General features: G+C 43.6%; 1 protein-coding gene across 8 annotated transcripts in view; it reads right to left on the bottom strand.

Annotated features, from left to right (window-relative positions):
• ntng1a (netrin g1a) overlaps positions 1-16,887 on the bottom strand; it is a 118,396-nt gene that overhangs the window by 4,113 nt on the left and 97,396 nt on the right. For 3 of the 8 annotated variants that reach the window (XM_059524947.1, XM_059524946.1, XM_059524945.1), the window contains exons 5-7: positions 12,724-12,750; positions 7,201-7,368; positions 1,231-1,365 (exon numbers count right to left, since the gene is read on the bottom strand). In XM_059524947.1, the coding sequence (XP_059380930.1) occupies positions 1,231-1,365; positions 7,201-7,368; positions 12,724-12,750 (330 nt within the window). Of the gene's footprint in view, positions 1-1,230; positions 1,366-7,200; positions 7,369-8,845; positions 8,906-9,861; positions 9,907-12,723; positions 12,751-16,887 lie in introns of all 8 variants that reach the window. The other 5 variants (XM_059524953.1, XM_059524948.1, XM_059524949.1 and 2 more) reach the window with 5 other exon arrangements.

The raw sequence follows: 16,887 nt of genomic DNA, 5'->3' as shown, positions 1-16,887 counted from the left end.
AATTGAGCAATTTATTGGGTTTGCTTTTGATAAGAGGGATAATATTTATCGAGAATAGCAGTAGATTGCATGGTGCGCTGGGAAGAAAAGGCTTATTTGAAGAAAGATTTTAACTTTAATTGCATACCGAAAATCTGCATACAGATGGACGGGATCAAGAAAATGAGCCTTAGATTGGATTTATCACACACATTATGGCCTTTGGGACTTTGAATGAGACAAATGCAACAATTTTAAATCTCTTGTTTAGGACTTCTAACGAAAAGTGTCTGTGCTGATGACAACTTCAAATTAAAATGGTTATGGTCCTTTACCTTAGTGCATACCATTGGCTGAAACAGACACATGGTAATGCATCCTCATGCTGGTGAATGATGGATGTGTATAAAAAGTTATGTCTCTTTATTTCTCTCCAATATGTTTCCCAGAACAGACAGTAATGGGAGTGCATTTGTCACATGTCACTATTTGTACCAAACGCTCTGGTTTACTTTAATCTTGTGACATGTGATGTTGTGAAATTCTGCTTCTCAACAAAACCAGCCTTGTAGTGTTGAGTCTAAAGCTACACAGAACTCAATATGCACATATTTACTGGACTGTCCGTCTCACATTATTACAGCCAAAGTCCCCTTTGTGATATCTGAGGCTTTGGTAAATGTTGACCTTTGATGCTGGAAGCCTATTGAAGAATACAAATCAATGCTTGACCTAAAGATTGTTTCAACCACAGAGCTTGGAGCCAAGAGAGAAGAACCAGCCATCACAGTGTGGCCATAACAGCACACAGCCAGAGAAAACAATGCAGGCATCAAATGATCTGCTCACTCCAAATATTAACTCAGCTGCATGTGTTAATCTGCGCAAATGCACGTGCATGGGATTGTGCCCGAGGATTGTTTGCATGGTTTATCTCTTGTGCTTGATAAAAATTCTACAATAATACTATTAATAAAAACAATGCTAATGAATGATTAGAATAATTCTCTCAAAATGAATTCTGCAGTTAAACCACTACAAGGCAGCATAACAGGTGTGACTGAGCCTCGGATGGAAGTCAGTCCAAGTGCTGTAAGCAAACCAAGCTGCTCATTCTCGGATAAGCCAAAAAGAAGCAACAAACAGAGAAAATAGAAAGAGGGAAAGAAGAAGGCAGGGAGGGGTAGAGGGAGAGAGAGGCAAACGAGAGCAGGGGACTGAAGCTGCAGGTTGGGTGGAGGTTCTACTTACATTTGCAGCCATTGTCCCACAAATATCCTGGCAGACACTCATGGCACTTAGCCCCTGTTGCTCCCTCCTTACATTTACAATATCCTGTGCCATTACAGCGATCAGTGTCTGAGCCAAAGGGATTACAATTACAGTCTGTAGAAACAAGACACACACATACACACAGTGGAGAGATGGGGTCTGCGGTCTTCAGCCTCAGATCAGCTCATGAATAAGTCCCTCTGTTTTCAACACAAAAAGCATTTTCGCTCAAAATGGGCCTCTGCTGCCTCCTTCATGCACATTGCTAGTCTACAAAGGACAGATTTATAACCCCATATCTGAATATTTACCTCACATCTACCATTTCAAAGGAATAAAATTAGAAGCATCAGCTGGGGAAGGTGAGTGAAGGTGGAAAATGGCAACAATGGCATTTGGTTAAGTAAGGAAAACAAATATTTGTGAATGTTCAACACCTTGGAAGTCCCATAATGCAAAAGCGTAGACCATTACTGAGTGACTGCAATGTGTGTTCTGAATAATTTTCTGAAAACATATTTCTATATGTAGTTTAGCATCAAAAATGAGTGGCATGAACGAAGGGAACATACAAAAGAGAAACAAAGGCAGTCACATGGTTTCCTGATTAGCTAGTTCACTTGCTGCCCATAAGTGCAATCAACTTGAATACTGATAACACTGATAATCATAATTAAATCCTTTGATACTACAGAAAATGTCCTTGAAGTCTACATTAAATGGCATTTGCATTAATTTAAACTTTTTCTCCACCATTGACAAGTTATCTCGTTTTAAGGCTTTTTGTGTTTTCACTGTTATACACTCGGGGGCGCTATTACACATCTTCTGAACGAGTACAAGACCTCCAAAACACATGAACAGGACGGAGAAATTAGTGATCTCTTATGTAAACAGATGTCTGTGGTAGCTTTGGAGGTGTTGATGGAAGTGATTTACTGGATTAATGCTTTGATAATCATACTGAATATTATTCAGATCTAGTTTTTGATAAAAAATTTGTATTTTCTTAGCTTTTTGCTCAAAACTATAAATTTTTATGAAACCTATTTATATTCAAATGTTTATAAAAAAAGAATGGTTAAGGCTAAAATAAATAAAAAAAAATGTTTAAAAGGCTCTTATCTATTTTGGTGTATGGCATATTCAAATATTCATACATATTAAAAAAATATATGGAGGCCATCAAATTTGAGTAAAAATCATCAAAAACGCTGGCGGTGGCTGGCAACTTTTTTCAAAAATGCTTGCGGGAAAAGAGCTAATGGCGTATTTCTGACAAGATACCAACCTGAAAACAAAAAAAAAAGTGACTTGATTTTACCCAAATACATAGTCAATTTTGATTTCATGTTGACTATAAGTTTTTGGCAATGTCAGTAACTTTCCAGGTCATGGATCACCCAAAGACATCTGGCCAATTAACTGAGGTCTGCTTATGGTGCTGAAGTGCCATTCAAGACCTGCATTACTTAGATATTTACAAAGATGACACAATTTGAGCAGATGTTGAGCTACTGAGGGGTAATAAATATGCAACAGTTTTAATATTATCAATTCAAAAGAGAATCTGATTAATTCTCTTGTGCTTTCTCAGAAGAGAACATGGACGTGTAACCATGAAACTTTGATGTGTGCAATGGCATTTCTGATCATGATCTGAAACATTTCTCTTTTTATTTTTATTTAGTTTTTGATGAAACAAATAATTCCTTTTAAAACTCTCCTACTTCTTTTTCTGTATAAATTCATCAGTGTTTTCAGATGCCTAGCACAACAGCGCTATCTTCGTGTTAGACGATGGCGCCGCCGAGTCCGGTCGCTGTCCAGGTCGCACCACTTAGATTATGTTTTTATTTACTTTTTTACCTACTTTTGCTTTCTCTTTTTACACACATTACCTCTGCACTGATCATATATGACAAAGAAACACTTTTGGACATTGGACACCACTTCACTGACCTGTTTCAGGACACTTTATCCTCCAACCCATCGTGGCCATCTGAGATTCTCCGGAATGCCGAGATGAACAATGGCCACCTGCATAACAACCCGAGGCGACGGATCAAGAAACACCGCGGGAAACGTGCTGGGATTCGCAACAGACTGAGGAAAAGAGCACACAGCCCTCCTTTACCGAGCATTCTGCTTGCCAATGTCCAGTCTCTGGAGAATAAGATGGACGATCTTAGAGCCAGGATAAGTTTCCAACGGGACATTAGGGACTGTAACATCCTTTGTTTGTCTGAAACGTGGGTGGTCCCGGACGCTGCTGTAACGCCGTCTGAAAACTTCTCTGTTTTACGGATGGACAGGACAGCCGAGGCCGGCAAATCCAAAGGTGGAGGAGTGTGTTTCATGATTAACAAGAAATGGTGTGACCCCAGGAATATCTCCACTCTGTCGCGCTCCTGCTCGCCTCATCTGGAACATTTATCCATTATTTGCCGCCCATTCTATCTGCCTAGGGAGTTTTCATCGATCATCATAACTGCTGTTTACATCCCACCACAAGCAGACACCGGTTTGGCTTTGTCTGAGCTTCACGATGCGCTCAGTGGCAACATCAACAAACATCCTGACGCTGCTATTATCATCGCTGGGGACTTTAATAAAGCCAAACTCAGGCAAGTTATGCCTAATTTTTATCAACATGTATCCTGTCCAACCAGAGGACCGAATACACTGGATCATTGCTACACTCAGTTTAAGAATGCCTACAAAGCTCACGCACTACCGGCTTTCGGCAAATCGGACCATGCCGCCATTTTCCTCACACCGGAATATAAGCAACGGCTTGTTCAAGATCCCTCGGTGCAGAGGGTGGTGACGTGATGGTCCGCCCAATCAGAAGCAACGCTACAAGCTGCTCTTGATGACAGAGACTGGGACATGTTTCGCGCAAGTTCATCTGACAACAGCGAGTTCACGGATGTAGCATTAAGCTTTGTAAACACGCTAGCCGAACAAGCTACGGATACAATAACTATAAGGACATTCTCTAATCAGAAACCGTGGGTGGACAGATAAATCTGTGCAGCAGTAAACAAACGCTCTGCTGCTTACAACGCCGGTCTTCTGTCGGGAAACATGAGCGAGTACAAAGCTTTGTGCTATGTTCTCCGACGCGCAGTAAGAGCCGCCAAACACAGATACAGGGGACGCATAGAGTCACATTTCCAGCTAAATGACTCCCGACGCATGTGGCAAGGATTAAGGACCATCTGTGCCTTTGGACATAAATCCTCTGCAGAGGTGAGAGCAGATCCGTCGCTGGCTGACGAGCTAAACACTTTCTACGGCCGCTTTGAAAGCAATCTAAGCAGTGTGAGTCTGCCGATCAGCGCGTCAGTAAGCAGCAGTCAGATCAGCGAACATCATGCGATCACTGTGTCGGAGGACGAGGTTCGGAGGGCACTAAAGCGAGTGAATGTAAGGAAAGCAGCCGGACCTGATGGGATTTCTGCCCGTGTTCTGCGGTCCTGCGCTGATCAGCTCACTGGTTTGTTTACATCCATTTTTAATGAGTCCCTTGTTACATCGGTGGTTCCCTCCTAATTCAAAAAATCTGTCATCATCCCTGTGCCTAAGAACAATAAACCCTCTTGTCTGAATGACTATCGTCCAGTTGCCCTCACATCAATAGTCATGAAGGTCTTTGAGGGACTGGACCCTCTCCAGTTTGCCTATCGCCCAAACAGATCCACAGATGATGCCATCTCTCACATCCTGCACTCTTCTCTCACACACATTGACAGCAATAACAGGAACTACGTAAGGCTGCTATTTATTGACTATAGCTCAGCTTTTAATACTATAGTCCCCTTAAAGCTAGCTTCTAAACTCATAGACCTCGGCCTGAAATCTTCACTCTGCGACTGGATTCTTGATTTCCTCACTGGCAGACCTCAAGTGGTGAAACTAGGCCAGTACACCTCCAGCTCCATCACCCTGAACGTAGGAGCCCCACAGGGCTGTGTCCTGAGTCCCCTGCTCTACTCTCTCTACACACACGACTGCGTGTCTTCGCACAGCTCCACATCTATAATCAAATTTGCTCATGATACTGTGGTTCTGGGCCTCATTCACAACAATAATGAGACCGCATACTTGGATGAGGTAGAGAAATTAACATCATGGTGCCAGGACAACTGTCTCTCTCTGAATGTGAGCAAAACTAAAGAACTGATTGTATGATCAGCGGGACCCCTGTGGAGAGGGTGAGCAGCTTCAAGTACCTTGGTGTAAACATCTCCGAGGACCTGACTTGGACTACTCACATTCAAACACAGGTTAATAAAGCCAGGCAAAGACTGTACCATCTGCGACAGCTGAGGAAATTCAGGGTCTCACCAGCAGTCCTGAAAACTTTCTATTCTGGGGCTATAGAAAGTGTATTGACTCAGTGTGATATGGGAACAGCTCCAGTCAAGACTGCAAAGCCCTGCAGAGAGTTGTGCGCTTAGCTGAGCGCATTTCAGGGTCTGCTCTCCCCTCTCTGCAGGACATCTACCTCAAAAGCTGCGGAAGCAGAGCTGCTAAAATCATCAAAGACTCCACCCACCCCAGTAACCATCTTTTCACTTTGCTGCCATCTGGTAAGCGCTTCCGTAGCCTGATGGCAAAAACCGAGAGACTCAGGAGGAGTTTCTTCCCCCAGGCCATCAGGCTCCTAAACTCAAAACGAGCCTCTTAACATCCTCATGCCTCCACTTAATGTACACTTTATCAGTAAAATATTCATCATTCACTACCTCACATAGACACACTGACAGTGTCACCCTGTTTGCACATTTGCTTCTTGTACATTCCTGTGTATCTTAATATTTAAGACTACAGTATAATGCACATATGCACATTGTACATCCCTGTATATCTTAATATTTAAGACTACAGTTTACTTTCATGCACATTATTTTGCGTTATATATTTAATCCTACAATATACATCTTTTTTATATTTTATTCTTATATTTTTATTGTTTACTTTTATTTCATTCTTACATAGCTTTATTTATGTATATTTTCATCTGTGTTGTTTTCTTTAATAATTGCACTGTCCATGGAGCGGACCTGACTCACATTTCACTGCTGGTTATATATGCTATATATAATTTTGTATGTGACGAATAAAAATCTTGAATCTTGAATCTTAAATCACCAGAACCCTTTACAAGTGTGAATATAGCCTTAAGGTTCTGCTACAGAGCAGATACGCGTTTCATTTCTAAGTAAAGACATTAATGCTTATTAATTATTAATGCATTGCTAAAACACTAACATAAACCTCTCCCAAGATGCACTTTTCACATATTTTGACAGTTCTGTGGCCCGCCTGTGACTACAAATGTTGCTCGGTTGAAGTGGAGGTCAGAGTCTGTGACCTGTAACACCTAAAGATGTGTGTGTAAGTCACGCAGTCGTGACCTGCTCCCAGACACCTCTCTCACTCTCTTCTTTCTCTTGCTTCTTCTTTCCGACAGTGACATATGCAACATGCAGCACCTTTTTCTGTGGGTGTGAGCCCTCCCAGACACCTCACTGGGGAAGTGTGATGGCAGACATCACTTCTGTCTCACAATGACACCTGTCTGGCCCTTGTTTTTTTTTGTTCTCATTCTAACTTTTTCTTTTTATTTCATTGGCTTTGTAACAAACATGAAAAAATACCCCTATTTTTCCCCTACAGTATCTAATTTGCTGTTGATCATCACATCATGCTGGTTTTGTAGTCAAAGACTGGAGGGATGTGGATCAAAGTGACATTGCTGACGCACACAAGCATGCGTGAAGAGACTCGGGTGACGACAGAGTGATGGACAGACACAAAGAAGGGAGTGAGGAGATGGGAGGATGATGGAGCAATAGAAACAGAAGGCCAGATGGTAGATTTGGGGGGGGGTAATGTGCGATAAGCCGTGTTGGTGGATGGGAGTGCTGGAGGACTGACCTATGCAAACATTCTCATCGTCCAGCTCTGCTGAGGCATTGCGGTAGTATCCAAGCTTGCACAGCTGGCAGTGCTGCCCTCTAGTGTTGTGCTTACAGCTCACGCAAATGACGGTGTTTAGCACCTCGATGTAACTGCAGCGATTGGAGTGACTGAAACATTCGCAGTCTTGCAAAAAGGGGAAAGAGATGTGGCTGTGTTTAGGGTAAGTGTGTGCAAGTCGCGGCGGCGCTGCAAATGAGGGGCACCATGGCATGCAAGGTTTGGATGGTTTGAAACAGCAGAAGCAGTGTTAGATGTAAGATCACCTAAAGATGAATGGAGAAGCGGTGTTGTTATTAGAGAGTTGGTCTTGAGCAAACCACAGCGATGGAGAGGAAAATAAGAACAGGAATGTTACATGGAAATCAAACACGAGCAGATGTAATTTTCAACCTCGGCAGAATGCGAGTGCATGTGCGATTTGAAATTTACATCTGCTGCATTTATATTCTATTGCTCATGGAGAGTTGTCTCACAGAAATGATGGAAGGGTGTAGTGAAGGAGCTGGAACTTTCAAACACGGGAATAAAACAATGGCTTCTATTTTCTATGCCCCCAAAATAACAAAGCCTCTCAGGTCGAAAACGGGTACACAAACTGTATCCTCTCCACAGAACTACTGCCATAAAAATGAAAGACAAAGCATTTTTTCAGTATTGATTCTGTCAGCTCCAAAATGAGAAATAGCACAAGCAAATCAGAAATAACTTCCTATCTATTTCCCCATAGCCTCCAAAGAAACCAAACAACGTTTATCCAGGACCCGCAAGGAGTCTGTCCTACTTTCAAAGTGAAGTTAAATCTCAATGCTCAAATGCTGCTCTTGGCATAACATAACAAACTGATGGCATTACTCTGACCTGCCAGGGTTGCTTGGTCAACCAACTGGCCAGCACCTTCAACCCAATGGGTCTGACAAATTTGAGTTACGCTCATAAAGCCTCCACGTCCCTCCTTCCTGAGATGATTTCTAAGGCTTTCGGGAGAAATGGAGGGCTTCTCATTATCGAGATCTGGATTGAGGTCAGGCCTCCTCTGCAGCCTTTTCCCCTGTCCCCCGACTGCAGGAGTTGAGACAGACATATCTCCTGTAAAGCGATCTCTAAAGCTGCCTGGATGTGTCAATCATTCTTTCTGGAAAATGTTTTAGAGGGCCCACTTTAACAAAAAACTGACGGGCTTCTCGTCTGTGAGCCACTGCGGAATTATATCAGAATTAGTGTTCTCATCCACACTCGGATCAGCAACACTGACTGTATATAACCCATTAATCTGACAGTCAACATGATTTGAACACTTCCCTACTGATTCATAAAGTAAAAATATTCTCAATATTCAAAGTCTCTGAAGCATTCGGTACAGAGATTCAATGATGATTGAGAATGGAGCTAATCATAAAACAAAATAAACAATTGCACTAAAATCTGCATATTTTTACTTGATAATATGCAAAGTGGGAATAGTAGGGTCAGGAGTAGGTGTTCTGCAAGTATAGGAGGTACAGGACTCACTCTGGATTCATTCAGGGCATGGTGAAGGGGGTAATTCGGACAACATACACTGACACAGAATAGTGAGAGTATATGAATCAAGTCTTCCTACCTCTCTTACTGTTTGAAACTTGTACAGAAGGAACCGTTGCCAAAGCAACTTGAGGAGCTACTAGACAAAATAAAGACAAAATAAATAAAATAAAACATATTGAATCAACAAAAACCCGAATGATGATATGAACATTACAATCTGTCTGTACCAAAAGCATGTAATTGACAATAAAACAAGAATTTAGACTTATCCTGTTACTCTGCCATAAATGATAAAAATAGATACAAAAATAAAAAAAAATTGCACAGCGCACATTTCATTCTCTGCAGCTGCTGTGGTTTGGAAGTTTTTTGATGGCTTTAGAAAAGAGAAAGCCTGCATCGCTGGCAGAAACTGCTCAGCTGGCATTAGTGTAGTTGAGCTGCCCAGGCTTCTTGTGTGAGAGTGCTTAAGGCTTAGATCCCCACATCCCGCTGCCAGTCTGACACAGCAGCAGAACAACAGGGCTCAGAACAATCCCAAAGTTATCAGCTCATCGTGTAGTCACAAAACAAACAAGGGGCAATGAGAATTATGCCCTTTACTAACCTCCAACCGCCAATTCAATCAAAAACGCTGTTTACTCAGGGCCGTTGTTTGCGTGATGCTTCTTTTTGGACATCTGGCAATGGATTACCTTGATCAGTCTACCTAAAACAGCCATGAAAACTCCCCAGTGGGGTTAGGAAATACTAAAGGGGCCAAGAGAAAGTGCCATGTCTTATTAAAATGGAGGGCATAACGCTTTAAATCATGTCTTTATGTGTGTCTTTATGGCTGTTCAGCTTGTTTCTTAGAAATGCTGATTGCTCAAAAATCTCACAGCTTTCAAACATATCGAAAACTGGTATGTAAAAGAGAAAAGGCAAAAAGAAGATGTTTGTCCATCTGGAATGATTCAGTATGACAAATATACAATAAGGACTAGCTGTCAGCAAACTTCTGCTGAATCTGTTTCACTCTTACATCAGCCTAAAAATTGTTTTGTGAGGCAGATCAAAGGAAATTGTATCCAAGTTAAAAATGTACCCTACCTTGATTTCTGTTAGCGACACCTAGGGATGAAATGTTCTGCCGAACTGCATGCATACAGGAGAAATCAGGTGTTAATTGAATGCACTGGCAGTCGGATGTCAGATGCACTAGGACGGGTCCAGTTTGGACTCATGTACACATAAACAGCTACAAACATCTCCAGATGGGTCATTCATAAAGTTGAGCTAATAGGCTCGATGAGAACAAGCAACCAATAGACCAATCACAGATCATCTCTAGAGATTGTATGTAATTGAGCTGTGTTTTGTGGCTTAATCTATATTAATACATTGGAATGATGGCTGACAGTGATGAAGGGAAATTGTATCAGTCTTTCGGGTGTAAGACTGGATTGTGCGCATGTGTATTCATGGTTGCTTGCGATGCTTGTTCAATTTATCGAATTGATTGATTTGAAGTGTGGTTCTGTATGACAAAAATAGCTAACAATTGAAATGACGATTTGATGAGAAAATCCTCATAATTACATACAATTAATTTCCTTAGAGGAGGAAATATTAGGGCTGGGAATGGAGCTGGTCTCGTGTCAATCTCAGAGGCAGCACTAAAGTTAGAGGACCAAACCAAACCAAACCATCCATCCAACACAAACATGGTTAGGTCCCTTATGTGCTGCTTCATGGTTGACCTCAGTGTGTGGGCACATGAAACGAGGACAGGGTGCAGGAATTCCAGTGAGGACACATCTATTAATTATTTTTCTTTGCTTTTCCTTTTTCACCAGGCACATAGCATGGTGTCTGGGGACTCGGAGAGCATGCACACGCAGGTTACTGACAGAGGAAACCCATCTTGAAGACCCATTATGAAATGGCCTCTATGCCCAATCACATTGGGAGAAATGACTCTTTTTTTTTTTCCATGTGATTTGGGGAATTCCGTGAACTTCACTATGAGTTTTCAGTTCAAGCTCCAGTAATATTTTATGAAAGAAATTAAAGATGAAAAGCAAATTATTTCTTTAAGATTAATCAGATAATGTGAGTTCAGGGTGTGTCAACATCATAAAGTGCTTCTCGTTCTTTAGATTAGTACTTGATTTGTCAGCATCATCTCAACAATAAATTTGCTTTGTTTGTTACTCAGTCTCATTAAAACAATTACAACTATTTCAAACCATTCTTAGACTTAAGCTTTCATTTGTAAACTAAAAAAACAAAAATGCACAATTTGGATCCATCAAACTAATCCAATATTAAGAGAAACACTTTTTCCACAACCCTTTTCAACGGAAGTTCTCTCTTAATTTTTGAATCCAGTGAGACACAAAGAGTGAGCAAACAGCAATGGACAACCATTGGAGTCACTATCAGTTTGGAACAGATCTGACCTCTGAGTGATGGACTAATCCAGCTGTCCTCTCTCATCACATTCCATGACACTCGCACACACAGAAGCCTCTGTCGTGATACCCATGGGACCATGCTGAGAGCTTTATTATTGATATAAAATGTGTTCCGTATTAGCAAGCGATTAGGAGCGATGCTCATCACATCTGCTCTTCATTAATGTTTTTGTTAGTGAAAATTTGGATAAAAATTTGATAAATGAAAAGTGACAGATTTTAATCAATGCCATCCCAGTAATGAAATGCAATCCTGTACAGCCAAAATCTCATCTTAAAATATTAATTTTGCTCTAATGCCTGCGTTAGGCAATTCTGGCAGGCTTAATAAACTTGAAATAGAATTGGAAAAAGTCAATAAAGAATTCAATTACCCTCAAGCAACTCTGAGGAAACTGCAGTGTTTTCTTTTTCAGTCTCGGGAATAACATCTCCGTCCTCAAGGACACTCTTTACAAGCGCTCTATAGTTTTGTGAAGGTAGAGAGAATGGTGTTTATAATTGTTATAGTGATGGTCAGAGGACGGTTTTGGTGCTAAAGTAACATCAAGCTGTTTGGGACCCTGGTTGCATTGTGAGAGTGTCACCTCTTTGTGTCTTTCTGGATGGAGGTAAATTCATCATGAGGACAGGGAGTGAATGTTCATGGCATGGCGCTTGAATAAGAAATAATGGAGTGAGCCCATGCAGAAATGGCACAGCACAGGCCATGCTATACGGGTAAATACAAAACACACTTGAGGAGAGGAGAAGAAGTGTCCACTTGGTTTGACATACATTTCTGATTAAAAGTGCAAGAACTTTTAGTGCAAGATTTTTTTTCTGTGTTCAACAATTTCATATGGTCACTGGTAACATCAAACTGTAATTTATGTATAGATCAGACTCCATTTACTCTTGTAATAATTCCAGTGTTCATTATTGAATATTTGATTTGTGTAATGTTATTCCATACAACTGTGATATATTATACCAATCTATCCAAAGAGGAAATGGGTATATTTGTCCTGGACCCAGGAGAAGTGAAGCGTGTGGAAATTTTCAGGGCTCTACATGCATTCTGACTTGTTCAATACCTCTGTGGCTCCAGTTTTCACATTCAGCCTCCCTGCGTCTGTAACTCTATCTGTCTGATGGCATATGAGGCCCCTGGCAGGACCAGATAATACCACAAAGACCTGTATTTCTCATATTAAAATGATCGGACGAGATCCTGAACTGCTTTACAGCCCCTGTAGCATTTATAATACATGTAATGCATGCAAAGTCAGGATCTGAATTAGTCCATCCATAAACTTTACCACAGAAAACTTCTGTTTTCTTGAAATAGTTTAACTTAACCCTATTCTAATTAACTTCCAAACCAATCAGATTAGGTTGCACAGTTTATGTCCGATAAATCTAATGAAAATCAGAAATAAATGTTTAACCAGAAGTGGACCTGAGGTGAAGTGAGAAGCAAAGCTCTCTAAGATCTAGAAGTTTGTTTACTTACTAACTGGACCAACACTATTTGGCACACCTGGAAGAGAGATGAGAAAAAAAAGATTATATTAGCACCAGTAATTAGTATTAGCGATACAACAATTAGCAATTTTAAAATGTAATAAAAAGCAATAATAATAAACAAAATACTACTAATAATAATAATTATATCTATTAAAATATTATTTATATACAAATAAATATTATTACAAATATTAATAAAAACATCTGAAATGCACATGCAATGTAATTGTCACGGCTTATGCTGCTGGAAGGAACACGGAGCCGAGGGATAAACAAAACAAGGATTTATTAAATAAAACATAAACAAGGTGAGTCGTAAATAACAGGTGGCAAGAGGCAAGTGGCAAGTAACAGGTGACAAGTAGACAAGTTGACATTTAGACGAGTAGACCCGACAAAACAGAACTGCAAGGACAAGGCTTAAGTAGAAGGGATAATTGGGGAAACACAGGTGGATGGCATGACTAAATTAACAGGGACATGGAACACATGAGGAAATGACTAGACACACCTGGGAACTAATCAAAACCACACACGGAAGACAGAAACTGGGTCACAGGGGAAAAAACACACAAAATAAGTCCAGGTGTGTGACAGTACTCCCCCCTCCCGGTAGGTGCGTCCTCGCACCGTAGAAACAACAAAGGGAGGCGTGGGTGGGAACTTGGGAGGAGGTTCCGGTGGAGGACAGCCTCCCAGGAGGGAGCCAGCAGACAGGGACTACAGAGGAAGGAGCCAGGGAGGAGATGACGGAGGGAGGAGCCAGGGAGGAGACAGGAAGGATGTGAAGCAGGAGGTACCCAGCAGGACCCAGGCCACAGCCATAACGGCCCAAGGTGGGGCCGACGGTGGAAGGAGCCATGGAGGAGGAATGGTCACTGACTCCAGGGACTCGACCCACGGCAACGGAACAAGTGGAGGAGGAGCCCGAGGCGGAGACGGAGAGCCAGGGTGACGGGGAGGAGCCGGAGGTCCTAGGCGGAACAGATGGCTCTGGTGACTGACGCGGCGATGTGGATCCGGAAGGCCGCGGTGAGGCCAGAGTGACCGAGGACTGAGGTGTAGCCGAGGGGATGAAGGAGCCTGACGGAGCCGGAGGGACGGAGGGATGAGGCGAAGCCGGAGGAGTGGAGTCCCGAGGCATAGGATGGACGACGCCAGACCAAGGCGGAGCCGGAGGGACGAGGGAGCCAGGCAGAGCCTGCGGACTGCCGGGCCACGGCGGAGAGGAAGGAGCTAGGAGCCATGGTGGAGCCGACGGGTCAACGGGCCGAGGCGGAGTCCAGGCCTCAGAGGCTGGAGGCGGAGGTGAGGGAGACGCCGACCAAGGCGTCGCTGGAGGATGGCGGTCCCGCTGAGCTCGCACCACAATGATGGTAGGCTGAGGGCGAGCAGAGGGGCAGCCAGACGACAGCGGAGGAGGAGGCAGGAGTGGGTGGGAGGGTGGGAATTTTGGAGGAGCAGGCATTGGAGTAAGCTCTGGGGCTGGAGCCAGTCCTGGGCTTAACGGAGGATCAGGAGCCCGTCCTGGGCTTAAAGGAGGATCAGGAGCCCGTCCTGGGCTTAACGGGGGTTCAGGAGCCCGTCCTGGGCTTAACGGGGGTTCAGGAGCTCGTCCTCGGCTTAACGGGGGATCAGGAGCCCGTCCTGGGCTTAACGGAAGATCAGGAGCCCTTCCTGGGCTTAACGGGGGTTCAGGAGCCCGTCCTGGGCTTAACGGGGGTTCAGGAGCCCGTCCTGGGCTTAAAGGAGGATCAGGAGCCCGTCCTGGGCTTAAAGGAGGATCAGGAGCCCTTTCTGGGCTTAACGGAAGATCAGGAGCCCGTCCTGGGCTTAACGGAAGATCAGGAGCCCGTCCTGGGCTTAACGGAGGATCAGGAGCCTGTCCTGGGCTTAACGGAGGATCAGGAGCCTGTCCTGGGCTTAACGGAGGATCAGGAGCCCGTCCTGGGCTTAAAGGAGGATCAGGAGCCCATCCTGGGCTTAAAGGAGGATCAGGAGCCCGTCCTGGGCTTAAAGGAGGATCAGGAGCCCGTCCTGGGCTTAACGGGGGAACAGGAGCCCGTCCTGGGCTTAACGGGGAATCAGGAGCCCTTCCTGGGCTTACTGGAGGATCAGGAGCCCGTCCTGGGCTTAACGGAGGATCAGGAGCCCGTCCTGGGCTTAACGGAGGATCAGGAGCCCGTCCTGGGCTTAAAGGAGGATCAGGAGCCCGTCCTGGGCTGAACGGGGGAACAGGAGCCCGTCTTGGGCTTAACGGGGAATCAGGAGCCCTTCCTGGGCTTAACAGAGGATCAGGAGCCCATCCTGGGCTTACAGGAGGATCTGGCATAGGTGAATTGGAACCCCCCTCATTTTGACCCATTTGGCGCTCCATATTTTGCTCCCTCGTGGTGGGCAGTGTCGCCGGCTCTCGCACCTGGTCTGACGGGATGCTCTCTGGCTCTCCGTCATCGGTGGGCTCGGGCTTATGCCTCGTACCGTGGGGAGATTGTAGGCTGGGCTCTGGGTCCAGAGTGGACCTGGCGAGATCCTCCATTGGGCCGACCGTGAGAGGGGACCCATTTCTCACCAGATTCCACTCTATAAATGCGGCGAAATCCTCCCGAGGACCATCTTCGGGCGACAACGCTCTGCACCTAGGGTTCAGGCTGGCGTGATAAAAGGTGCAGCGCGTGGTCCGGGTAGCTGGTGGCATTGGCTAGCCAGAGAAACCGTCTGGTATGGTCCTCGAGAGACAGTCCCTCCTGCTCCAGCAGGAGGAGGAGGTATTCGGGGCGATAGAGGGGATCCATGAAACACTACGGAAAGAAAAAAGACTGTGAAAAAAAACGGAAAACAAAACGGAGGGAAAACACGCAGTTTTTAGCTTTTTCAGGTCGGGTCTTCTGTCACGGCTTATGCTGCTGGAAGGAACACTGAGCCGAGGGATAAACAAAACAAGGATTTATTAAATAAAACATAAACAAGGTGAGTCGTAAATAACAGGTGGCAAGAGGCAAGTGGCAAGTAACAGGTGACAAGTAGACAAGTTGACATTTAGACGAGTAGACCCGACAAAACAGAACTGCAAGGACAAGGCTTAAGTAGAAGGGATAATTGGGGAAACACAGGTGGATGGCATGACTAAATTAACAGGGACATGGAACACATGGGGAAATGACTAGACACACCTGGGAACTAATCAAAACCACACACGGAAGACAGAAACTGGGTCACAGGGGAACACACAAAATAAGTCCAGGTGTGTGACAGTAATATTGTTTTTTGTGCGTGAAATAATTTATAACAGCAGAGCACATATTTGCATTTTTTTTTTCAAAAGGAAGAACTTGTAGTGTTTTATCAGCTTAAATGAAAAATAAATAAAAGGGGGAGGTGCTACGTTTCTCAATCAAGAGGACCATTTGGAAAACAGTGAATGGAGGATTTCATATAGGAGAACTCTTGGAGACAATGTTCTGGTGGCAGAAAGAGAACTTACGCCCCTGCCATGTGCCATAGATCTAGTGTGTGCCATCTAATTTCCTTCCCTGATCTCTGCTTCACAGGGACAGTTAAGAGCCAAATTTATTACGTTTGGAAGGAGGGCTGAGAAATGACTAAGAAAATAAATCTTCAGTCACTTCCGATGAACACGTGTGAAGACTGAGTCAGAAATATAGCAAGAGGAAAGTGGAGAGGTCAACCTGCACAGGGAAATATAAACTCTGACATCATGACTTGATATTTAGATCTGCCATTTCTCTCCTTGAAGAAATCCTGCTCGATTTTCATTTAAGAAGCTAAGTGAAAAATCCTGCACACTTCTCTGACTTGAATCTTAAATGCAAACTATAGCACATGGGAGTTTTAATTCCATTTTCACACTTTCCGTACCTTTGAAAAAAAAAAAAAAAAATTCTGGGAGATTTATTTATTTACTTACTTCGATGACACTTGGCTCCCTCTTTCAGTGTAAGTCTATGCATTTAGTTATTTTTATTTGTTTTTACTTGCAAGTCATGGTGGAAAAAATGCTCATGTTGATGCTGCATCTGACACCACAGAAACACATACAGACGTCTGGATACACACTAAACAGCATCAACAGTGTAACACAGCACCTCTCATAGCACACTGTCCGCTGTCTTTGCTTTAAATACAGTCA

The sequence above is a fragment of the Carassius carassius genome, chromosome 35 (assembly GCF_963082965.1).
Source record: "Carassius carassius chromosome 35, fCarCar2.1, whole genome shotgun sequence".
NCBI lineage: Eukaryota > Metazoa > Chordata > Actinopteri > Cypriniformes > Cyprinidae > Carassius > Carassius carassius.
Note: the sequence above shows the minus strand (reverse complement) of the source record. Positions and strands in the feature narration are given on the sequence as shown.